Source organism: Vanacampus margaritifer, chromosome 12 (assembly GCF_051991255.1).
Source record: "Vanacampus margaritifer isolate UIUO_Vmar chromosome 12, RoL_Vmar_1.0, whole genome shotgun sequence".
NCBI lineage: Eukaryota > Metazoa > Chordata > Actinopteri > Syngnathiformes > Syngnathidae > Vanacampus > Vanacampus margaritifer.
Window position 1 is genome coordinate 16,340,907 of NC_135443.1, and position 27,323 is coordinate 16,368,229.

The following is a 27,323-nucleotide window of genomic DNA, read 5'->3' on the forward strand; positions in this document are numbered from 1 at the left end:
ATTTTACTGAAATTTGTTACAGTATAATTGGAATGTTGTCAAAGAAGTGTATTTCATTGTTTCTCTCCGAAAGATATGTTTAAAATTTTGGAGCAGTACCAGTTGAGTTGAGTTTATTCACACTACCATGTTATGGTCACAGAATGTAGACCAACATTTTACTCCACAGTCTCCACTTTGCTTGTTTTGCGCACCAATCCCTCGTGACAAAAACAAATTTCCATTTACTGAGTTGTTACATAAGATAATAGCTTGGCTTGCCTGCTGAATAATTCGTTCAGTCTTGAATAATCAATCAGACAGGCAGAATCTCCGCCCTGTTGTGCCCCATAGGTCCTCTCCCCTACAAGTGGGCACGCCTCCAGTCCTCGGCGTCTGATCACATCTCCTAGCAACAGTTTCATCCTGCGCTCTCCCAAATGGCTCAGCTGTCCAATTCCCTGGGAAGCGACACATCTCAATTCTGAATAAGAAACTCCACAAAATGATGCTGCAGGTCGGCCTCACATGGCGAAGATCCTTTTCAACTTAATGGTGAGCATGCTTCCTACCAGCAAAGACTCTGTCTAATTGACAGCGAGAAGAGACTAGCGCTGTGCTGCTCTACATACACTAGCAGATGGCCCTACTAGTCAGATTACCCAGCCATGCTAAATCCTAACCCTAGCCCTTGTAAAAAAAAAAAAAAAAAATGAAGAAAAAAAAAAAGGTCCAGACAGACATGTCGGCTGGGTGTAATGCTAATCTGTTGTTTGTTTTACTAGATGCCAACTCCAGATTAACGTGTGAGAGAAACGACATGGCTTCCAAACTCTGATAAAAACACCATTAGGATGTGATACACATTTGTTTGCAATTGTGACAGCTGTAGCATTTGATATGAAACCAATTAGCAAAGCAGCAACCAATAGTACCAGCAAAAGTACTCTAACTGCTGCCAATTGTTTTAGCTACAGCCTATAGGACGGTGCAACAACAGAGTTGCTCAGATTTTTAATTTGCAGTTGCCTCACTATTTTGTGTGGCCACTTGTTAATAGGCAGCATTTTTTCTCAAGAGCCCAAACAAAACAATTAGTGTATTCCAGCTCTGCCCACTGGACTTTTTGCACAACAAATTATGGCTTCCGGTGCTGGGCCCCGCCTGGACAGATAACTGGCAAACATTACTCGACGGTATTGTTAATGCAGATACATGGACTTATGTTGTACACATATGATGTATGCGGTGACAGATTTTATGTTTGTCTTTTTAATAATTATGGTTAAATTATTAAATAATTACATCTCTCTCTCTCTTTCTCTCCCGCTGATTAGTTATTCTAGTAAGGCTCAATTGAAAAATACATTGTACATTGTTTTTAGAAATGCTATAGTGACTGCATTGAAACTCCAATTCGAAATATATACTCTAAGTCCCATTTTGTATTTTTTTTTTTTACTGACATAACTAACGATAATGAACAGTGAAATGTTCTAAACAAGGAGCGCACACATACAAATTCTGAAGTGTATTTGACAGTATATAAATTTGACATGATTTTCCTAATTAACATTTTTTAGACCGGGGTGTGTGTGGATATGCAATATAATCTAATTAGCTCTGTTTTGGCCGAAGGCCAAGTAAACATGCCAAAATTGAAAGTGTGTTTTAGAAAAAATGTTAGATTTTTGAGAATGATTGCAAGATTTTAAATGAGTATCAAATGCATGATGTAGCATACAAATGTGATCCTCAAATAATTTGTCTATTCACCTGATGAATGGCTGAAATGTAGGGAGGACCAAGACAAACAAATAAACAAAAACGGATATAATAAAATATAATTCAAAAAAATAAAATCTCTCTCTCTCTCTCTCTCTCTCTCTCTCTCTCTCTCTCTCTCTCTCTCTCTCTCTCTCTCTCTCTCTCTCTCTCTCTCTCTCTCTCTCTCTCTCTCTCTCTCTCTCTCTCTCTCTCTCTCTCTCTCTCTCTCTATATATATATATATACGTTTGTATTTTCACGTTTAGTTATTTAGTCATTTATTTGTTTTGAATTTTGGCACATTTGGTCCATACTGCCAGGACGAAATGCTATAGAAATAAGCGTGTCTTGGGTTGGACTCCGTCGTTGTATACTGCCTTTCATTGGTCGAGTGAGCGGGTCGGCGAACAAGAAAGTCTCGCCGACTTGAATGGAGAGCTCCAGCAATGGACGACTTTCTGGTCCACTGTCACCTTGACTTGTTGTCAAGCAACTCAAGTCGCAAGTTGTGGTGACAGTGGATAAGATAGTCCGTTGCTGAAGTTCTCCAATGCAAGCTGGCGAGACTTCCTTGTTCGCCGACTCGCTCACTCCACTATTGAAAGGCAGTTTACAACGGCGTAGTCCAACCCAAGACACGCTTAGGACCGCCTCCTCATTTGAATAACATTTCGTCCTGGCAGCATGGACCAAAACTGCCAAAATTATAATTATAATATTATAATTATATATAATATATATTGATATTATAAATAAATAAATGACTAAATAAATGACTAAAAATGAAAATAAAAACGAATATCAAAAAATATAATTGAAAAATTAAATACAAATGTATTTATTTATTATATACTGTATATATTTTGTTGTTTTTATTTCCATCTATATTTATTTTTTTGGATTTAATTTTCGAATTATATTTTTTTATATCCATTTTATTTTCACTTTTAGTCCTTTATTTATTTATTTAGTCATTTATTTATTTTAAATTTTGGCAGTTTTGGTCCTAAGCGATATATGAACTTGGGTTTAACTTTTCATGACATAATTGTAGTAGCATCATACAATCAAATTTACTTATTTAGGCCAACTAGGGGTTCTAAACATTGGAAATGGTAAAACTGTGGAACTTCTAAACCTTCCTTACGCAACGGTAACACAAAGTTGGCAAAAACACTGAACATAATGTGTAATTGATGCAATAATGTGCCCAAAGCTGTTAGAAAGTCACAAAGCAATTTTCTGCTCTGTGAGTGTACAACCTAAAACTAAATCATGATTATGTAACTATGCAGCCTCAAACACTGCCTCTATTATTTTTTTTTAATGCTGGGACCTAAAAGTTGTGTGTTTGAAAGAAAAAATAAGCTATATTGTATTTACTCCAAAGAAAACTAACAAAGCTCTAAATTGTAATGGTTCTTTGCCCAGAGTTCCAAATATACACAGAAACACAGTAGCTGACATAACGAGGGGCTATTGAAAACACAAAAATAAACTGTTCTTAAAGGGAAAGCCATTGTAGAAGTCAATGCTTTGGGTGAAATTTTGTCGCTTGAGGTCTAAGCCAATAGCTCAGACAAGAAAGTACAGCTGGAAGCCAAAGACCTAACCATGTTATTTTCACTTTTCTAGAATAAAATCCAACACAATCACAGTTTGATTTTTGCACTGCAACTTTGTGCCTTGGTGAAGTTTACAGACTGGATTAAACTACTTTTATTAATTATGTAGACAATGTCGCTCCATATTTATTAAGTGACACTAATTATTTTGAATCATGGTCATTACATAATGACTGAGGTCTTATTGTGCAATGGTGGTTGTCCTCATTCTACCTGTCAAAATTATCAACTGACGTTCCTCAAATGTTCCAAAATTATTGTTAATCCTAGTTAATTCCAGTCGGTGTTCTTCATGTGTCTCAATGATTCAATTGTCAGGACCCCCCACTGATTTTGAATGACATACAATGGTTTTACTACAAACCTAATTCCCCAAAAAGTTGGGACACTATACAAATTGTGAATAAAAACTGAATGCAATTATGTGGAAGTGTCAAATTTTAATAGTTTATTCATTATAGAACATAGAGAACAGGTCAAAAGTTTAAACTGAGAAAATGCATCATTTTAAGGGAAAACTATGTTGATTTTAAATGTCATGGTGTCAACAAATCTAAAAAAAAAGTTGTAACAAGGCCATTTTCACCACTGTGAGGGATTCCTTCTTCTTCTTCTTACAACAGTCTGCAAATGTCTGGGGATCGAGGAGACAAGTTTCTCAAGTTTAGAAATAGGAATGCTGTCCCATTGTCTAACACGCGTCTCTCTAACTGTTCAACTGTCTTGGGCTTTCTTTGTTGCACCTTCCCCTTTATGATGCGCCAAATGTGCTCTAGAAGTGAAAGAAGTGGACTGCAGGCGGGCCATTTCAATTCCCGGATCCTTTTTCTACGTAGCCATGATGTTGTAATTGGTGCTGCATGTGGTCTTGCATTATGGTGTTGAGAAATGCAAGATCTTCTCTGAAAGTGATGATGCCTGGATGGCAGCATATGTTGTTCTCGAATCTGAATATACCTTTTTTGCATTGACGATACCTTTCCAGTTGCGGAGGCTATCCATGCCACACGCACTCATGCAACCCTATACCATCACAGATGCAGGCTTATAAACTGAGTGCTGATAACAACTTGGGTTGTCTTTGTCCTCTTTAGTCAGTATGATATAGCGCCCCAGTTTTCCACAAAGAACTTCGAATCGTGATTTGTCTGACTACAAAACAGGTTTCCACTTTGCCACACTCCATTTTAAATAACCCCTGGCCAAGAGAAACGCCTGCGCTTCTTGGTCTGCTTTAGAAATGGCTTCTTCTTTGTACTGTAGAGTTTCATCTGGCAACGGCGGCTGGCACGGTGGATTGTGTTCACTCACAATGTTTTCTGGAAGTATTGCTGAGCCCGTTCTGCGATTTCCCTTACAGTAAGCATTCCTGTTTGCGGTGCAGTGCCGTTTAAGGGCCCGAAGATCATGAGCATCCAGTATGATTTTTCGGCCTCGACCCTTACACACAGAAATTGTTCCAGATTCTCTGAATCTTTAGATGATGTTATTCATTGTAGATGATGATTACTTCAACCTTTTTGCAATTTTTCGCTGGTAAACATCTTTCTGATATTTCTTCACTATCTTTCTGCGCAACATTGGAGGAATTGGTGATTCTCTACCCATCTTCACTTCTGAGAGACACTGCCACTCCAAGAAGCTCTTTTTATACTCCAATCAAGTTGCCAATGGACCTCATTATAGGTAACTGGTCTTCCAGCTGTTTTGCAATTGACTTTTCCAGCCTCTTATTGCTACCTGTCCCAACTTTTTGAGATTTGTTGGCACCATGAAATTTACAATCAACATATTTTTCCCTTAAAATGATAAATTTTCTCAGTTTAAACTTTTGATCTGTCATCTATGTTCTATTCTGAACAAAATATTGAAATTTGGCATTTCCACATAATTGCATTCAGATTTTATTCACAATTCGTATAGTGTCCAACTTTTTGGGAATTGGGTTTGTAGATGAAGTCAAATTGTGGGATGTTGTTTGGCACCTTTATACCAGTCACAGTTTTCAATTGATTTGCAAACTTACAACATGAAATTTATCTTTGTCAGTGGGAGAACGCAAAAGTTCACTAAAGTTGAATAGTGTTGCCTGCAATGATTTTTGTCACAGCTTGTTGTAACTGTTCTCTCGTGTTCCATTACTCTCTGCCATATTTCAAACTGATCCACTGTCAAAATGTCCGCTTTTTATAGATGCTTTTTGGAAGAGCAATGGCACTATTTACTCACTGTGAAATGTCGTGTTTCCTGTGACTAATGTGTCACCCGCTTTTAATGTGACTCAGCAGTAGAAAGTATTGACAATAACTTTGGTGTCACTTTTTATGTAAAAAATATTTGAGGGAGATGCTTGGTGGGGCTGGCGGTTAGCACATCTGCCTCACAGTCACAGGTTCTGAGTTTGAGGCTGTTCTATGTGGAGTTTGCATGTTCCCCATCTGCTTGCATGTTTTCTCCTGGTACTTAGGGTTTCTACTTCAGTCCAAAAAACATGCATATTTTTTGGACACTAAACTGCCTATAGCTGTGCATGTTAATGCTTGTTTGTCTATGTGTGCTGTGATTGATTGGTGACCAGTCCAGGTTGTAACCCGCCTCTCCCCCAAAATCAGCTGGGTGAGGCTCCAGCTTACTTGTGTACATGAAAAGAGGAATAAAGGGAATGGAAGGATGCTTTTAAGGGAAGCTTGTCCAATCCAGCCCACTCTTTGGTACATCCACACAAATTGGAATTTAAAAATCTCTTCACATGATGACATATACAGGCTGGTAAGAGCTTTTTTTAACATGAAAAAAAAAAGCAGAAGTAGCTGCCTTTGACGCGCACTCCTTTACTGAAAATAGTGAAAGACTGGATGTATTCTACTAAACCAGTGGTTCTCAACCTTTTTTCAGTGTGGTACTGAGTGGGTTGAGAAAAGACTTGAAATAGAGGGTTGTGCCATCATTGTCTAAAAAGAAAGAAATACATAATTAAATTAATGATAGATTTGTGCACACAAACATTATCACCATTAACTGTTCTCCTCTGGGGTCATATTAAAGACCTGTTTTTAAAAATAACTTTCTTAATGTAAAATTAAGTTTTGAAATGATTGACAGATGATGCTAGATGGCATAGGACAGACTGGGCCGGATCATTCTGCTAAGGGGAGACTCAGGTTTTTTATGAAAATTAAGTTGAATAACATTCATTTTATGAGCTTACATTTTACTGAAGTATATGCATAAATTAGTGAGTATTTTAAAGCATTTTTGCATGGATGCTACGTTTTAATTATTATTTTAAAATCTCACGTACACCCTGGAGTGCCTTCACGTATCCCCATTTGAGAAACACTACTAAACAAAGGTCAACCCAAGCTTTGTTGTTTTAGTATTTTGACATAGTAAAACTGGGAAAAGCAACACGTATATTGTACATTAGCAATAACACACAATCAACCTCAAGAGTGATACTGTTTAGTTAAGTCATAAATTAGGACCCTGGACCAAGATAAAAACGATTTAATTAAGTAATTCTAAGATACTTGATTAATATAATTTAAGATATGGAATTATAATTTTTTCTTTCGCTGTTTGATAGCATAAATGGTACAATGTTCCTCCACTATGCCCCACTAGATTCTAATTGCTATTGTGAGTCCATTATCCTCCAGGAAATTTAAAGTAATGACATTGTAGTTATATTTGGTCATTATAACATTGCTAAAACAACAAATCTTGCCAGATCCGCCATCTCCTCATCCTGAGATCCGCCCTTTCCCCCTCTGTGCTTTGCATGCTTATGTTTAATTGCAAGTTTGGACAAAGGCGTGTTGGTGCCAGCAAACAGCTGCAGCTCCTTGTCTTATGCCGGACGAACTTGGACTCCACCATGCTGCCAGATCATCAACACTCCTCACTGAGTTTATTGCATCCAGCCATATGAGACTCTAGTTTGACTTCCTGACAACTAATTATGGTCTGTGTGAAAGCTGGCCTTCCTGCATACACTTGGACTTTCCGCACCCGCACCACCCTCCCTGTTAGTTAAAGAGTTGTTTGTGCTGGTACCAGGCCCGTATGATGGAGTTCCATGCTTTTTTACTTCAGTGATAACTACAGTAGTTTTCAGACAACAACCTTCTTTGTACTTATTATTATTTGTACCTATTTGGCTGCCTCCTTGCTTCCATATTGTCTTGGGCTACGGCAGTTCATCTTACCAGCAACATGGTTTTCCATCTTAATCATACTAGGCCTACCTGTAAGTCGACAAATAACTTTTACATTCTTGGAGTATTGGTTCCCGCATTGTATAGTTATTTGAGTACAATTCAAGGTTTGTGCATCATTTTCTACATTCGCGGAGGGAATGCAGTCAGTGTGAAGTAGGCAGCAAAGAGTTACATGTCGCTCCATCAAGGCACTTCCAGCGTTGCTGAGTTTTCTGTCATTTTTAGAACGCCCATGGCTGATACGTAGTCGGTTAAGCATGGAAGGACTCTACAAAGTTTTTCTCGGGGCATTAAATCACATCAAGGGTGAGTTTGCTTTCCGTCAATAACCAGCGAACCTCAATCATTTAATTAACCGAGCCATGAAGCGTGATTGGTCTCGGTAAACATCAGAGGGGAGCGTAATTGTTAGCAACAGATTCCACCTATTCCTCCATCTTCTCAACAACACGATAGTTCAAAGTCTCTTTTCGAGCCACAGTCTCCGCCACAAGCTTTGCCGACTGATGCCAGAAGTGAACCAAAACAGCTTGGATGTACTCAGCTGTCAGCAGAGAGGATGTGAACACACAACTTAAATCTGTTTAGGTATTGTGCAGACAATGGCAATTAGATTCTGATACTGATTATAAACTTATCACAATTTGGTGTACAAAAAGTAAGAATTTACCACGAAGGTTTGACTGCGCCGATGGAGGCCAAGGCCCTTAAGAGAGAGTTTTTCTCTCAGCTGTCCAAAACTGCATGGAATTTGCTGCAGTCGCTGCCAAAAGCTAAACTCAACTTAAGGAACCAGAACTCTCCCTCTTTCCTGCTGTTTATCCTAACCTTGCTCCCGTTTTGACTTAACACCATGTCATGTCTCTGCCAGGTGCACCCTTCCCCAGTGTTCGGCTTTTAACATCTCTCAATGGGAAGAGGAACGAGTAATACATTATTGAATGGCTACGTTAGTAGTTGGCTTCATTTTTGTTCACACAAATGATCAACTCTACCCATGTGTGGATTACTGTGGCCTACATAATATCAGTCCCTGCCACTGCCTCCTCCATGAAAAAACATCTGGATCTGTTGTTAACTCTTTGACTGCCAAAAACGTTAAATAACGTTTAGTAAAATCCTAAGGAGGAGCGCCAAAGACGTTAAAAGACGTTCACAAGTTGTTTTTTTGGGGGGGGGGGGGAAACGGGTGGAGGAAAGCCTTGGCCAGCTGTGCTGAAAGTATCAAGCAGATCTAGTTAGTATAATGACTCTTTTTGGCCCCTAGATGGCAGCGATGACTCTCTTTGGACAAGATCGGGTAGGCGTCAGTAGTAGAAGACGTGAGGCGGAGCTAGAGTGTTGAGGGGACAATGGCTGAGAAAGCGAAAATGGCGACCGGTGGCAAGCAGCTCACGCTTGATCGTTTTTTTCAAAGAAGAGAAGCTTCAACCAGTGCTAAAGAGCACATTGATGACGACGATAATGATGATGGTGACTCCGAGGTTGACGCCGAAGTTGGAAGCGTTGACGCGTTGGCTATGATCACGTCATAAAGCCTCACCGGCTAGCGATGCTAACGCCGGAAAACACGGAGCACAACCGAGCATTTCTGCTCAGGCGGACGTTCAATCGGACGACGAGTCCAATGCATATTCATCGGAGGAGTGGGTACAGTCTGATCACGGAGAAGACACTGGTTATGGACTACGATGCCACCATGAATGGAGCGGATAAGATGGATCAGAACATCTCTTACCACCCGGTATAGGAACTGAAGGACATGAGGAGGCCAGACGTAACACCACCGTAACGTCACCGTATCATGATCCTGAGAGTAGACTTGATGGCAACATGGCCAAACACACACTGCAGTATATACTTGCTATTCCCCGGAGAAAAAAAAGCCAGCAAAAAAGTGTAGCGTCTGCAATCGCAGTGAAACTAATCTGTTGTGCAAATCCTCCTGTGTCCTCTTGCACGCAGGGGAGTGTTACAAAAAGAAAAACTGTATTTGAAACATCCACACAATTGTAAATAGTACCACAGTTGCACACATTTGTAAATAGTTTGCCAAATTGTTTTGTCAAATTGTTACACTGTTGAATGTAAATTAACGTATTTTGCTATCAAAAAACACTTTTTCATTGTTGGTGGTAGTGTTTTACAGAAGTAAAGCACTGTTTAGGTGTTTGCGGCATCATTCATGGAAAAAAAACGGTGTCAAATTCACTAGAGTGCATGAAATAATATCGTTTCACAAAAAGCTTGATTTCTCCGTATTTTGTTTCAAAACAGAGCATTTGGGTGAAACTAACGATTTTCTATTGTTGATTACTGAAAAACGGAATAAGGTAGAAACAAACTTTTTTTTCTGATGAAAGATGAGAGTCCAATCTTTCATTTAGTATGTGTGTTTCCATAGTCCAAACACAAAATTTTCTGTAGACCTTGAAAGAGCAGTCAAAATGCTTAACCCCTGGGCTTTATTTGTCCATTTTCTGGCATTTTTATGTTTTTCTGTGTTTCATCAAAGAAAAAACATTTGAAAAAAAATACAGTAGGGACCTGACATTTTACCAGGAAGTTCAAATTGGCGCCATGCTGTAATTTATAATTATTACCAAAGAAGAGGGAGAGATTTACACGAAATTCTTGTAATAATGCCCGATTTTGGCTTATTGACTCCCATTATAAATCAGTTTTTCATATGCTGTAAACCTGATGTGTTATAATGCATTTTCCGTGATTACTGATGCAATCGCTTCTTTGACGAGTCATAAACATGAAAATAGAGGAATTTGTGTGTTGAGTGTGTTAACACAAAAATCCACTAGGTGGCGCCAAAGGCTGATAAATGAATACAAAATGCATGCATGAAAAAATTCTATTTTTGACTTATGGACTTGTTTGAGCCCCTAACTATGTCATATGAAATATTCAAATGAGTCTTTTATTTTATATATATTTATACAACATAGTTAGTCTTGCTATTAGCATAATACCGCTATTATTGTCCATAGGGGGCATTAAAAAATAAAAACTATATATGTATAGATAGGTCTGATGCCACTGAACATTTTGAGCAGTTGAAAGTGAAAAAAATATTCATAAATGACTAAGTTATCTCACTTCAAAGGAAATGCCTGATTTTGGCAAAATTACAAGAGTTTTGTGCTATTCAGAAAAATGCCATTGTGAAAAACTGGGCATGCATAAAAAAATTCTATTGTTATGACTTATGAATTTGTTTGAGCCTCTAACTATATCATATGAAATATTCAAATTAGTCTTTTACTTTATATATATATACAGCGTAGTTAGTCTTGCTATTAGCATAATACTGCTATTATTGTCCATAGGGGGCATTAAAAAAATAAAATAAAATAAAAACTATATATGTATAGATAGGTCTGATGCCACTGAACATTTTGAGCAGTTGAAAGTGAAAAAAATATTCATAAATGACTAAGTTATCTCACTTCAAAGGAAATGCCTGATTTTGGCAAAATTACAAGAGTTTTGTGCTATTCAGAAAAATGCCATTGTGAAAAACTGGGCATGCATAAAAAAATTATATTGTTATGACTTATGAATTTGTTTGAGCCTCTAACTATATCATATGAAATATTCAAATTAGTCTTTTACTTTATATATATATACAGCGTAGTTAGTCTTGCTATTAGCATAATACTGCTATTATTGTCCATAGGGGGCATTAAAAAAATAAAACAAAATAAAAACTATATATGTATAGATAGGTCTGATGCCACTGAACATTTTGAGCAGTTGAAAGTGAAAAAAATATTCATAAATGACTAAGTTATCTCACTTCAAAGGAAATGCCTGATTTTGGCAAAATTACAAGAGTTTTGTGCTATTCAGAAAAATGCCATTGTGAAAAACTGGGCATGCATAAAAAAATTCTATTGTTATGACTTATGAATTTGTTTGAGCCTCTAACTATATCATATGAAATATTCAAATTAGTCTTTTACTTTATATATATATACAGCGTAGTTAGTCTTGCTATTAGCATAATACTGCTATTATTGTCCATAGGGGGCATTAAAAAAATAAAATAAAATAAAAACTATATATGTATAGATAGGTCTGATGCCACTGAACATTTTGAGCGGTTGAAAGTGAAAAAAATATTCATAAATGACTAAGTTATCTCACTTCAACGGAAATGCCTGATTTTAGCAAAATTACAAGAGTTTTGTGCTATTCGGAAAAGTGCCATTGTGTGAAAACTGGGCATGCAGAAAAAATTCTATTGTTATGACTCATGGACTTATTCAAGCCCTAAATATGTCATATGAAATATTCAAATTAGACCTTTATTTTACATATACAGTATATATATATATATATATACAGCATAGTTAATTTTGCTGTTAGCATAATACTGCTATTATTGTCCATAGAGGGCATTAAAAAAAACACAGCCTGATTTTGGCAAAAATTACAAGAATTTAATCAAACTATAATAACGCCTTAAATCGTCTGGCACCCACGGCATCCCTTTTCTGAAAACATCTGGCAGTCAAATAGTTAAGGCCTAGAGTACTTGGTCAACTGGGAGTGTAACGGAGCAGAATACCCAAGTTGATATTTTAAGACTCATCCATGATTTCCACTGCCAACACCCAGGTTGTCAAGTCGTGCACCAGATCGTCTACACTCATCATTGAGTTTGGTGCATCCAGTCATAGAAGACTCAGTCAGGACTTACACCCCGTCATCCCATAGCACCCCAGCCCCCCTACACCAGAAGACATTATCGAGCCACATCTTTCCACCAAAAACCATATCACGTTTATTGGTCACTTGTGTCTGCACCTAGGTCCTCCTCACACTCTAGTTTCACTCTACATTTTTAAGGACGTTTTCATGTACACTTTACCTTAAAAAAATGACTTATTTGTTGATTTACTAATATGGCTGAAAACAGGTTTTACCATCGACATCAACTGAAGCCTTTAAAGCAGTTAAATGGAGACAGAGGTTAGTTTTTATGGTTGAGTGGCCCACATGTTCATCAGTGTTATAGCCAATGATGATACACAAAGCCTCTCAGGGAGCACAAGTGATCTTCAGTGTGACACAGGCTGCAGCCTCGTGATGTTTAGCTAACCACATCTCTCATGGCTGCACAGGGGCATGAATGGCTTGCGGCTGACTCTGGACATCAATTTGGATTATGGCTGTTTCACTGGAATTATTGAGTATGTTTGTCAAGCCTACTCTCATGGTTCTTTCTTTCGCACAAAGCAATTCTGCCAGGCGTATGTTTTGAGAGAAAAAAAACATGATTGACCATATTCAAGTACCACAGTGTAATGGGAAGACACAAGCAGTTAGTGGATGGAGAAATTAGGTCTGTGCCAGTTGATTTACAGTGCCTGTGTTTATTTTACAGTCCAATGATTGTGTCAATTTTACACTTACAAAGGGCTGGACTTTTAGAATAGATTGGCATGTTGGTGAATTGATTCCGTAATGAAGTTCATCTGCCTCTGTGAGCTTTCACTCCTAGATTTAATGGTTGCAGCATCTAATTGGAATTAGAAGTGATTTCTTGAACAAAAGAAATAGTAAACAATAACATTTTCAATTTAAAGCTTTTTGGGGAACTTATGACAGAAAAGCCGCAGATCAACAAACATAATTTACATTCAGTTCCTGCAGCTGTCAAACGATCTGAATCATGGAAATAATGATGAGAGATTACCATGCACAAGTATGGCTTCACAATTTAGTTGAATTTGTATTAGCTTACACCTGTGTGCACTCATTGATCCACAAGTGTCATTAGTTACCACTGTCATATCATATTTGATATAGAAAATATCAGGTATTTCTTCAGTTTGTCATTATGTGACCAAGAGTAAAGATATTTTTTAAGTTAAAAAAAAGGATGAAATGAAAGCTTCATATTTGTCACAGAGAAGTGGAAGAGGATTCCAGTAGCAACATGTGGAGCTGTGGTGAACTCCATGTCTAAAAGGGTTAACGCTAGTGCTACAAAGAAATGCTGGCCACACAAAATATTGACACTTTAGGAATAATTTGGATATTTTCACTTTGGAGACATTTTAACATGAAAACCCCCCGTAAGCAACTGCCTATGACACACACCCCTTTACTGAATACATTACAGTGAATGACTAGATTATACACCACTAAACAAAGGGCAACCCGAGCTTTGCTATCCTGCTAGTATCTATCTATCTATCTATCTATCTATCTATCTATCTATCTATCTATCTATCTATCTAAAACTAACTGGATTGAATTTTCAATCTAACTGAAAACCTCTGTGTAATGCTGGAGCAGAGAGCTAGTACTCCCATTTGATTGTTTTGTATTATGGTCTTGAAGTATTTTTCATGCAAACATATGTTACAATTATTTTAATATGTACATTAGCGATAGACTAAGGTGCATGGCATGGAAAGACTTTCATTGCAATTTCAGATACATCACTGGCGACTGTAAGAATGGAGGTCCTGGAGGTAAAAAAAGTGTCAGATAGAGTGATGAGCCTAAAGCTTGGAATCGAAGGTGTGATGATCAATGTTGTTAGTGGATATGCGCCACAGGTAGGATGTGAGCTGGCGGAGAAGGAGAACTTTTGGTTGGACCTTGATGAAATGATGCACAGCATCCCTAGAAGTTAGAGAGTTGTCATTGGTGTAGACTTTAACGGACACGTTGGTGCAGGAAACAGAGATGATTATGACGTGATGGGCAAGTTTGGTATCCAGGAGAGGAACGCAGAAGGACAGATGGTGGTTGACTTTGCAAAAAAAATGGAAATGTGTGTCGTGAATACTTTATTCCAGAAGAGGCAGGAACATAGGGTGACCTACAAGAGTGGAGGTAGGAACATAAAGGTAGACTACATCTTGTGTAATCTGAAGAAGATCAGCGACTGCAAAGTAGCCGTAGGTGAGACTGTAGCCAGACAGCATAGAAGGGTAGTGTGTAGGATGACTCTGGTGGTGAGGAAGACAAAGACGGCAAAGGCAGAGCAGAGGACAAATGGTGGAAGCTGAAAACGAAAGAGTGTTGTTTGACTTTCAGGAAGGAGTTGAGACAGGCTCTGGATGGTCAGGAGGTGCTTCCAGATGACTGGACAACAACAGCAAATGTGATCAGAGAGACAGGTTGGACAGTCCTTGGTGTGTCATCTGGAAGGAAAGGAGATAAGGAGACTTGGTGGTGGAATGAGGAGGTGCAGAAGTGGATCCAGAAAAAGAGGTTAGCTAAAAAGAAGTTGGACACTGAGAGGACTGAAGAAAGTAGACAGGAGTACAGGGAAATGATGCGTAAGGTGAAAGTAGAAGTGGCAAAGACCAAACAAGGAGCTTACGATGACTGGTATGCTAGGTTGGACAGTAGGGAGGGGAGAGACTGATCTATACAGGTTGGCAAGGCAAAGAGAAAGAGATTAGATGGACGTGCAGCAGGTTAGGGTAATAAAGGATATGGATGGAAGTGTGTTGACAGTTGCTAGTATTGTGATGGGAAGATGGAAAGAGTACTTTGAAGAGTTGATGAATGAGGAAAACGAGAGAGAAGTATATATATATATATATATAAGTATATATAACTATTTTGTATGAGGAAGCCTGTAGTGGCAGAGAAGTATATTCAAGTGGTGCAGGACATGTATGAGGACTGTAAGACAATGGTGAGGTGTGCTGTAGGTGTGACGGAGGAGTTCAACGTGGAAGTGGGACTACATCAGGGAACAGCTCTGAGCCCCTTCTTGTTCGCTATGGTAATGGACAGGATGACAGACGAGGTTAGTCAGGAATCTCCATGGACTATGATGTTTGCTGATGACATTGTGATCTGTAGTGAGAGCAGAGAACAGGTAGAGGAGAAGCTAGAGGCATGGAGGTTTGCCATGGAAAGGAGGGGAATGAAGGTAAGCCGTAGCAAGACGGAGTATCTGTGTGTGAATGGGAGGGACCCAAGTGGAAGAGTGAGGTTACAGGGAGAAAAGAGTAGTAGGGGAGTTTAAGTATTTAGGGTCAACAGTCCAGAACAATGGATAGTGTGGAAAAGAAGTGAATAAGCGTGTGCAGGCAGGCTGGAACGGGTGGAGAAAAGTGTTAGGTGTGATGTGTGATAGAAGAGATTTAGCTAAAATGAAAGGAAAGGTTCATAAAACTGTGGTGAGACCAGCGATATTGTTTGGTCTGGAGACAGTGCCACTGAGGAAAAGACAGGTGGCAGAGTTGGAGGTGGCAGAGATGACGATGCTGAGGTTCTTTTTGAAAGTGACCAGAATGGATAGAATCAGGAATGAGTACATCAGAGGGACAGCGCATGTTAGAGGCTTTGAGATAAAGTCAGAGAGGCCAGATGAGATGGTTTGGACATGTCGAGAGGAGATATAGTGAGTATATTGGTAGAAGGATGCTGAGTTTCCAAATGCCAGGCAGTAGGTCTAGAGGAAGACCAAAGAGGAGATTTATTGGATGTAGTCAAAGAGGACATGAAGGTAGTTGCTGTGTGAGAGCAGAGGATGCAGAGAACAGGGTTAGATGGAAGCAACTGATTCGCTCTGGTGACCCCTGAAGGGAAAATAAAGGAAAAGAAGAAGAAGGAACAGAATAACAAGACAATAAGTGATATGTTAGCTTTCCAATTAAATATGATAATGTGTCTTCCTCATGGTGTCATCATCAGTTGAGGATTTACGCTGCCACCCTTGATCCGCTGCCCTCTGTGTGCCAACGTGTTAGGCATCCTAGAACGCGGCAGTCCTAATGAAAGCGTCAAGCTGAGAGGAGACAATTACTTCACTCTCACTATCCTGACCTTGCTTCTGAAATGTTCCTCTGTGTGGACCAGTTAAATCTTGTTCAATTTGAGACATCTAGTATAGACCTTTGGTCTCTTTGTTTAGGTTTTATCCAACAGCATGCACATCTGTGATTTTAATAATTGGCATTTTACACAAAGCAATTAAGGTTAATGATTGTGGCTTAGAGTCCTTATTGCATTTATGTTTGATCATGATGAAGTCAATAAGCATGAGCAAATATTTCATCATAGTCAGTATTTGGATGTAATGGATTACTAAACATAGAATACGTAATGCCTCTCATGACTTTTGTCTTTTTCTTGGTAGATAGATATTGGTATTTCCAGAATTGTTGTTTTGGTCACAGCCTCTCCTCTGGTATTTATCTATTACTCATGCGGCTTGTCGATGTTGTCAGTTTGATGTCACTGTGCATGGGGATATAAAAGTGTCTCCTTTGTGTCCCAGCTCGCTGTCTCTTTTTGGAGTAGCTAGATCGCTGCCATGGCCAGCTTGTGGATATGTGCATTTGATTTGCAGCAGCTATACAATATGCATGGTTATGCACTGTATTATTGAAACCTTGTTGAGTATAGTGTATTGAAGACTTTAGTTGCCAAATTGAAGTCATGACCACTGTTGCTGAATGTCTCTCCTGCCACGGAACTGTGGTTTTAGACTTAATTAATCTACAGAATTACTAAATTTATTAGTGACTTCACCATTTACCCAGTTAAGGCAATACATGGAAAAACTATCAGTGCAAATAATTAATAAATACCTGAGGGGCTCTCTAATTAAATATCTTCAATTAGATAACATTAAAATTTCACTTATGCTATATGCAATCTTCTTAACTTTAAATAATTATGCTGTAATAGCTTGTGTCCAAGCAGCTTGCAACAACATCATGCTCTTAGGCTACCACCACCTGGAAACATTTTTTCTTATTTATCACTGATATTTCTGGTGGCTTTGTTTTCAAGCGAACTCTTGTGCCACTGAGCCTAATGCAAGGGTTACATCATGATCCTGGTGGTCACAGCAGCTCTGTTTGCCCAAAATGTAGTATGCCATGCATTTTTCCCCCTCTACATTAAAGTCTTCCTAAAATTTCTCATGTTCTATCATGGTAGAACGGTTCAGCCCCCGGCCTACCATGACTGCCCGTAGATTCCCCGTTGGCGTGTCACGTTCTGATTGGGTCAATCACATTTCTCATGCATATTTTTTATGAATTAAACATTGAGTAGCTTTGAAGTGTCTTTATGGCCACGATAGACTAGAATGAAGCTGTGATCACATGAGCTTATAAAAACGGGAGCGCGCCGTGTCGTTCACCCTGTGTCGTCTAATGTCATGATTCTATTGCTACCATACAAACAAGCTTGCTGTGAGAACTATGACAAAACTTAGAACAGGGAAAATTGTGTACCAAACTTATCAGAATTTTAGACCTTAAAAGGACCGTGAAATGCTGGGATGCCGAGTAAATATGTATGCCATCATCCGCAGCAATCAGCCATCCTGTCCCCAGGGTTGACTCTCTACAATAACATAGATGACACACTGTGCATTGGGCATCAGAGTCCATGGGTGGCCCCACTTGTAACCCACCCACCGCTGATAAAAATGTTTTGGCTGGGCACAAGAATCGGCAATTTGGGGGATCCACATGAAATTGTGCATCGGGCACTAAATTCACTAGCAGCCCTGCCTATCCCCCACATGATCTTTCCCTCCATCCCCTTTAGTCTAATGTCACTTGAAACATGATTGCTGTTGTCCCCAGGAATGTATTGTTAAATTTCCGTACATATTTTTTTAAATTTGTAGTAGATACATATTTTTTAACTATTCAAATTATGTACGTTACATACCTTTATAGTGTCATTGTATGGGTTTTGACCACTGCTTGGTTCAAATCCTATAGTATCAAACTGAGGTCTGCAGTTTCCATTATGAAAACGTTAACTCACAAAATATGGTTTCTTTTCCATTAAATGGCTCTTCCCAATGATTGTTCTCCTAAATTTGAAGTCTGTGAAATGATAATTAAATTTTTAATCAGTCCGTTCAATTTGTCTGTAGATTTAAATTACAAATGAAGCTGAAACTGCTTTGCCCATGTGTATTTAACAGGAAAAAAGCCCTTTACAAACGAGAGGCACAAATGAACCAGTAGCACAGGTTGTACTCCTGTATGACAACTGCAGGTGTTTAATCAAGCACACAGCAATCTGCTGCCTAGTCTTGTGAACGTTCTAATCAACGTAACCTTTTCACTAACACACTAGAGTAGAGTGCTGAAAAAGTAGGGCGGAACAACACTTGGAAATCTCAGAAAATGTCATTAAAACTTTGTGTCTGAGATCCTGCAGAAGAGAAAATAATCCAAAAATGTAAGGGAGACCTTCTTACTTTACAGCCTTATCAATTATCATATTGTCTTGCATTGTAGCAAAAATCAATTGATAGCGCAGTTCCGCAGTTAGCATTTTTTATTTATTTTTTTAAGGAAGCATTGACACTTTTTGTTTTATGTTGAGCACATGAAAATGGCCTGAGGGGTGAAACACTGTGTAGTCTGCTTCAACTCATCTCCCAGCCAGAGAGTGAGTTTCGGGCACCGATGGCGCAGAGAGAATATTTTGTCTTGCATTGTCACTCTCTGCAGACACGTTAGATCAGCTGAGGCTGCTAGGACACACTTGGTGGACAGCAGCACTGCAGCTCAAATAATGACAACTCTGCATGAAAAGCTGAAGAAAAAAATGCCATGAATCCTCAGAAAAGTACTTTTAGTACTATTTTCGTGTTGGTCTCACAAAAATGTTTGTTTAATTAGACCTTTGAAAAGGCGAAGTCAACCCAATAATTTTGTTCACAATAATATAGAGCTGTTAATAAACGGTAATCAGGGCAAAAAATGCTTTTGTAATACACTTTAATGCAAAGTTGAAATTAATCAGATTAGTCATTTAATCGATTGAATAAATAAAATTGTTATCCTCCTCAGGGGGCATCCATTTTGCAACTTGACTACGTCGACTGAAAATTATACCACTCAAGCTAAGGTAATGACCAATCACAGCTCACCTGCTTTCTGAGTTTGGTCACGTGACGTTCACAAGCTCAACCGTGATTAGTCATTACCTGAGCACTGAGCAACTGTGATGTCATTTTCAATCGACAGCAAGTAGCAAAATGGATGCCCCCTGGGACGGATAAAAAACGGGTACAAACACCTTCTTTAGTGCTCACCTGTTAGCTTTGGTCCAAGATTATTGTTCAAATTTTGTACAATGCTTTGCCGCACAGGCTATCCAGTCAACCACCATGCCACCACAGGCGGCATGGTGGTTGACTGGTTAGCATGTCCGCCTCCCAGTGCAGAGGACGTGAGATTGAGTCCGGGCTTCGGCCTTCCTGGGTGGAGTTTGCATTTTCTCCCCGTGCTTGCGTGGGTTTTCTCCGGGTGCTCCGGTATCCTCCCACATTCCAAAGACATGCATGACACGTTGATTGGACACTCCAAATTGGCCATAGGTGTGATTGTGAGTATGGTTGTTCGTCTTTGTGTGCCCTGCAATTGGCTGGCAACCGGTTCAGGGTGTACCCCGCCTACTCCCCGAAGCCAGCTGGAATAGGCTCCAGCTACCCCCGCGACCCTTGTGAGGACAAGCGGTTAAGAAAATGGATGGATGGATGGGCTTTGCCGCACACCTCAATATAAAAATTTTATTACCCTATTTGTGGCAACTATTGCTCCGATCAGCTGAAAATGATCGGAAATCAGGGCCATCATACTGGCAAAATAATGATAGTTCGGGAAAATTCTTATCATTAGCTTTCAATTGAAGTGATCAGAGGACGATGATGAGACGAAAAATGCGTTAAGAGGATATGTTGACACATACCCAAAGATCTGCAAAGCCCTATTCAAGGACTTTAATATGTGGTTTGATGCAAACTGATTTCAACTTCCTAGTGAACTTTGACCTCAGGCGAAATTTTTGAAGCTAAAGACAATTGGCATTAAATCCACATACAATCTATCCATTCCGTCTTGTGTTTTTCTTTTTTATGACAAAAAAGAGGTTGTCCTTTACCTTGACTACTTCTTCAGAAGCTGTCAAACTGACAGTTGTGACGTGTCTTATCAGCTGATATTCCTGGGTGTAGCAGGTGTGGCGCAATTGTCATGTGACGCTCCACGCCGATTATACGGCCTCTGTCGCTCGATGATCACCAGAGAAGTGGATCCCATGTGTGGGGAAAGTTGAAAAGTTCCTTCGTCCCTGTTTAGTGTGTCCGGTCCCCGTTTCCTGATCTCTACTTTTTTTTTTTTTATCTATCTTTTGTATTTTTGTTCTTCTGTTCCTATGATGCATGCGTCTCGTTCGCAGTGATCTGATATGGCGGATTTTAGGTTTTCTAGGTGTGGCCCTTTGTGTTGCTGTTTGTCACATAACTTTTGGTGTTTGTTTTTTCTTATGTTGAAAGATCTTCTTGTTTCCCCAACATAGCTTTTATTGCAGGTTTTGCAGGGTATTTCATATATTACATTGCATTTATTGTCTGGATGTATACTGTCCTTTGGATGCACTAATTCCTGCCTTAGTTTTTTGTGTAGCTTAATTATTGTACCTATCTCATTGCCCACTGTATTTGTTCTGTTACACCTCTAATACTGTATATGGTAATGTGATTGTTTCCTTGTATTGATTGTCTGTTCTTTTAATTTGTTTTTTTTGTCGTTCTGTTTATTTTTTTACCTGATATTTGCCTTTTTCTATTGCCCATCGTGGATATTGACAATTTTTTGTGCTGTTTCTATGTGTTTTTCTACTCTCTTTCTGTCCTCCATGTCTGTAATAATGCTTGTGCGTTCGAATAATGTTCTCACAACTGACAGTTTGTGTGCAATGGGATGTTCTGAGGTCCAAAGTAGATACTGGTCCATGTGCGCTTCCTGTAGACTGTGGTCTTGATGCTGCCATCCTGTTTGTGATATAGATTTGTAGACAAGATACATTTTTTTTAGCCAATCTATCCATCCATCCATTTTCTATTTATCTACTATATAGTATATGCCCTGTGTTTTGCTGCGATCTTGAACTGAGACATTGATCCTAAATTGTTTACCTGTGAAAAGCTCTCATATGAAAGAACCATTGGTGAATGCTTGGTTTTATTTGTGAGGATGAGAGCAAGAAAAGCAAGTGTTGCAAAGAAAACCCCACCTGCACTTTGGAAAGATAATGAGAAGACTCAGAGAGGGCCTGAAAAAGTGAATCAGTGTAAGTTGTAGTAGATAATCTTCCACTTCAGGAAATAAATTGAGTGTGTTTTTTGTTTGTTTGTATAACTCCACACAAATAAATTACACCATAAAACTGGGAAATGGCTCCTGCTTGTCTGTAGGGGACAACAATACAGAGAAGTCAGATTGTGACTAAGAGCCTAGTCTAATGTTTGATAAAATACCCATGTCTAATTTTAGTGGAAAGTCCACCAATTCACCAAATTAAAAACAAAACCCATATTGTGGTTTTTGGCTCCAGCAAATGACAGTTAGCAAAGGCAAGTCACGCACACACATTATGAAACATGCAGGCAACAATTCACTACTGAGTGTATTTGTCACACTTTGTAGTTCCACTTGACTTAGCTCACCTGTAAAAACAAAAACTAATTCAATACATATACAGTGTTGATATAGAAATCAGTCAAATAACAAGATGCTGCGGGTTATTGCAATAATGTTACTGTTAACGGGCTGTTTAGGTGGCCTTGAAGAAGTTACTAGTTACTGTCATTTGAAAGTAATTGGTGACTAAGAATACAGCTGTCTCTGAATTGTAATGTGTTGCACTACCATGCTTCTGATAATTCTTCATCAGTAGTCGACTTGTGGTTGTTGTGCTAGTACATCGTGTGATTTCTTTGTTATCCTTGTCGGGCAAAAAAAATAAAGTGGTCGGACGAATAGTGGTCGATCTCAAGAAAACAAAAATGAAGGAGAAGCTGGTCTACTTTGAGGCTCTCCTGGATGACCGATTATCTCAAGGAGGGAGACTGGATGTCCCTGGATGGAGGGAAATAATTTTCAAGCAAAACAAAAGAATGTAAAACCAAAAAAACAAACACGGTGCAATGGTGGCTGACATGTCTGCTTCCAAGTCAAGACAATGAATCCCAGATACAAAAGCCATTGAAGTCAGTTTATTTGAAGACGCTAAATAACCTGTAGGTGTGAATGAGAGTGTTGATATTTGGAAGGATAATTATTTCAGTTTTGAGAATGTTAGTTGTCAGTGTAATCTACAATTGATTCATTCAGAGTTGTGTTATTGTTCCCCAGGTATTCATCGGCACAGCTTTTTTCCTGGAATTTGACAAAAGAAGAAAACATGACGACATCTCTACTTTGCTTCATTTCCGTCTTTGTCTGCTGGATGGTCCACATGAGCTTTTGCCTAACCGTTTGCCACAAACCGGTTTCACTTGAGTGGCGCCTGGACCAGATCGTCGTCCAAATGAACTGGACCCTCACGGAGAACATTTGCGGTACCATTCAAGAGTGTTGGGGTTCTGATGGTGGAGATGACTTGAGTGAACCTCTTAACTTCCCACAGATTTGCCCACTTCAGTTGCAGCACGGTGACAAACTGCTGCTGGTCACCGATGAGATGCTGACATCATACGGCGTCAGACTCCTCAACGTTTCTAAGGACGATTTTGAAAGTTGTTCTACAAACGAGCTGACAAGAGAGCAGTTTGTTTTCCCTGAGCACATAATTAGAAGTGTCGAAATGGATAGCAAGTGGCTCGAGCCGGGCCAACGCTACTTCATCGGCCTTCACGATGAAGACACTCATCTGTGTAAGCACGGCTTAAGGTTCAGCGTGCTGGTCAAGAAACAACTTTGCCAGGCCTCCCCTCTGCTTCCACTTTGTTCTGGGCAGGGGATTTGTCAAACGGACAAGTGGGAAGGGGCGTACTCATGCCGATGTCACCGCCGCTACTCCGGGAGGTTTTGTGACAAATTTGATGCTTGTTTGGAACGTCCTTGTAAAAACAAAGGGGTCTGCTTGAGCAACGGCTCTGCGGAAGTCAACCACAGGACGTATAAATGTCTGTGCCCTCCCCATTTTACTGGTAAAAACTAAACCCACCATCACTTTAAGCATACGGGCTTTCAAAAAACACTTTTAAAGTGAAAGACAACCCAAAAATGTTCTTTACAGTAATATGTTCTGTACAGCTCCACTAGTCTAAACACAGTATTCTGATTATGATTTTCTATTCAGACTGATACCAGTACGAGTACTCAACTCTTGAGTAGTCACCGATATCGATACCAAGTACCAAATAAATAGTACTCTTGATACATAATACCCCCCCCCCCCCCGCCCCCCCTACACACACACAAAAAAACAAAAACAATGACAGATTGTTTTAAAGAAAGACCTACACTCCAATAGAGCATTTCCCCCTTAAAATTGCATGAAATTAATGGTAATTTTCTATTCTTCTAAATCCTCATTTCTAGTTCCTGATCCTAAAGCGGCCACGAGCAGCTAGCGTCGCAAATACGATACCTTGAAATAATGACTTGACTTAATCGGACTGATACCGACACCTGAGGTTGGTACTTGCCCATCGCTAATTAATATAATGCAGGTCAGGAAGACAGATGGCAACTGCTGTTTAAGACTTATATTTATGTTTGTGTGGACATTTTGGCATTGAGTAAATCACAATTTTAATATGGTAGCTTTATATTTTATTTTCAGTACTCCTTTGGGAAAAATAAACCTACAAACAGTCACCATTAGATTAATAGCTACTCTTACAGCTACTGTCTATCTAATACATAAATACTGTATATGATTTTTTTTTTATTGACACTACGGATATCTAAATATGAATATGCTTTGTTAAGTCTTGCTCGACTTGTTGCACAATATATTACTGTTTAGAATAATAGGGGCAGCAGTAGCACAGTGTGTAAGAACTTTTGGACCTGAGAGTAGCAGGTTCAAGACCCACTGCAGTTGAAAGATGAACTGCACAAATGCCCTTGAGCAAGACCTTGAACGTCCAAATACTCAGGGTTATGACACTGTTGTGCAGCCCCCTCACTTTGCCATCTCCCCTCAGAGTGTAAGAGAATTTACCCTCAGGGATCAATAAAGTATTTAAAAAAACAACAACTAAATAATGCAGAGGTTAGCATGAAAATGTCAAACTCGTAATGCAAGCATTCCTCCAGTGATTTATTTATTATTATTATTCATTATTATTATTTTTATTGCACACATTAGTTTAGTCAGCACGGAGCTCTTATCAGATCAACTGTTAAATAAAAAGCAAACAAAAAAGTAATAACAAATACATAGCAGTCAACTTTGTTGCATAATGCAGAGAAATCTAATCTTATCTCATGGCTTTCTGTTCACTAATCAGCTGTTCTTTGTTTAGGAACAACTTGCTCGGAAATCATTGGGAAGGAAAACTGCAACAGATTATGTACAAACGGGACATGCGTTCAAGTGTCGTCCAGCTCCTTCACCTGCATCTGTGCTGCAGAATTCTCAGGTAGGCATTTCAGTAGATGCTCCACCATGTCGTTCAACTCAAAAGCCTCTTGCTCTAGTAAAGGTCTAAGCTGAAAACATTCTTTCCAAGATCAGCATTTCCTTCTATGCTTTGAACTTGAACCTACTTTATATTTGTCATCATAATCATTGCAGCAGCCGCTTTAAATCAAACACTTCAGAAGCCGGCGTTACGACTGCTCATATATGCCTGTAAAAAGCCACGAATCGCTGCTGGCTAACGGAGCGTGTCGTAGTTTATAAAACACAGGTTTACAGCTACTAATTAAAATGTCATTTATATTGCATTGTTACCTGCTGATGGCATTAAATCACAAGTTTGATACTGCTGCGAGTTTTTCAGATGTTATTGGCTGGCTCATGTATAAATTCAGTTGTCATTGAACTCCCCTATGATGAACATGTGCAGGGTCTAACATCAATCACGTTCTTGAATCAAATGAATGGGCGTAAAATATAATGTAACACTCACCTAACTTCTCAATGTTATCGTACTTACAGTAATGCATAACTTTCTGTTATCTAACAAGTGGCTAAAGGACAACATTTAGAACAAGTTTGGATACACAAAATAACTGCAAAAATAAAATAAAAAATGCAACGTACACTGCAAACAGGAAGCCCCCCAGTCAAGATTCAAACCCTGAACCCCTTGACTGCAAGAAGAACATATTTCATTTGAAATGGAAAGTTGTAATTTGAAAATGTGAAGTAGTGCCCTCATATGCAATCTTAGTGGACATTTTTTATGAGACATTCTTTTTTAAATTATAGGCCAGAATCATCTGTCTCTTTTAAACTGATTTATACTGTAAATATAATTACATTTAATTGTGTTGTGATATTTTGTTTGAAAAATGTACAGTTCTCCTCCCTTAGTGACGTGTACAGGTCCCTTTTGAATTGCTGCTTGCCAAATAAATGTCCTACATTTTATCGCCTGCATAAACCTCTAAATAAATCAATGCTTGTGAAATTGTGACTGCTCTGTAAATATTGGCAGATCAACTCAACATTAGACAAAACTTTTGTATGCTTAGCTGTTTTTCTTTTAATATTTGCAGCTTTAGTGGCATACAGAATTTGGGGGTGGGGGCTGAATTGTTACTGTATGTTGCGTGCCGGTTCCCCGCTGTCCCATCAGCTTCTTGGGAGTTCTTTGGAGCGTTTGCGTCCTCCTCCTCCTCCTCTCTGCTGCAGTTTCCTCGTTAATCAAGCAAGAAGCCGGTGCCTGCTCCATTGCCGGCTGCCCTCATAGGCCAAAGTCTATGTGCACAGAATAATGAGCGTAGCTCATGGGATGTTTCAAATGAGATTTTCTTTTGTTTTGACTGTCCTCTACTTTATATCTGGGCTATCTGTTTCAATGTATTACCTACCATCCTTATTAGTCCATGTTAATTGTTGAGATGTTAATTGATTTTATCTCAGTCTCATTTTGTTGTCAGCAAAATAGAATTAGTAATAAGTATGAAGTCATCACTCCGTTAACCAATTTAATTACAGTAGACACAGATACATAATAATTGAGTCCTTTTACTTTTATTGAATTTCTACAGTTATTCATTGCATTAGCGAGGCTATGAAATATGCCCTTAAAGGGCAACAAAACATATTTGGTCGTTATAAGTGAGTTGGAATTTTACATTTTATTATGTTTAATGGCTTAAAATTTATTAATGGCCTTTCCCAAATAAAAATCACCTATGATCAAGTTCTATATAAAATGTTTGTATACAAATGTTAAGTAACTATGCGCGCAAGGCTCTTTTTTGGGGGGAGGCAAAATAATACAAGGGACTTGAAGCAAGAGTTTTATTAAACAATAAAAATATGACAATATAGTAAATTCAAAAATTGGTTGTCTTTTTTTATGTAACCAACAGGTTTTAGTTCTTAAATTCACATTAGCTGATGCTAAAAACGGCATTTTCTTGTTGTGCGTATCTCAAAAGTCAAAATTAAAACTCTATTGCGAAAAAAAGGATATTACTGAGATTTTACTTTAAACCTTCTTACTTACTTCCAGACAGTGTTCAACACGCTAGCTGCGTCAATCTTAGGTTAGCTCAGCAATTAGCATGTTTTCTGTCTTCGCCAGAACAATACTTGCCAGAAATGTAGCGTATTCGTTGCCACGTGTTTAGCCACTGGAATAGCCAGCCGAAGCTCGTTGCTAGCTAGCTGGGGGAGTGTAAGTAGCACCGAACAGCGAAGATTTTTGGCACATCTCAGGGGTTGATTCTCAGTTTTGCTATTCCACAATATTTTGAGACACAAAATGCGCAAACTGCGATTC

At 38.9% G+C, this 27,323-nt stretch overlaps 1 protein-coding gene across 2 annotated transcripts in view; it reads left to right on the plus strand.

The window, feature by feature from the left end:
- Positions 1–388: 388 nt before the first annotated feature.
- eys (eyes shut homolog) overlaps positions 389–27,323 on the plus strand; it is a 206,369-nt gene continuing 179,434 nt past the window's right edge. For both annotated transcript variants that reach the window (XM_077582976.1, XM_077582977.1), the window contains exons 1-3: positions 389–534; positions 22,765–23,561; positions 24,888–25,004. In XM_077582976.1, coding sequence (XP_077439102.1) covers positions 22,814–23,561; positions 24,888–25,004 — 865 coding nt within the window. In that variant the 5' untranslated portion in view covers positions 389–534; positions 22,765–22,813. The remainder of the gene's footprint in view (positions 535–22,764; positions 23,562–24,887; positions 25,005–27,323) is intronic.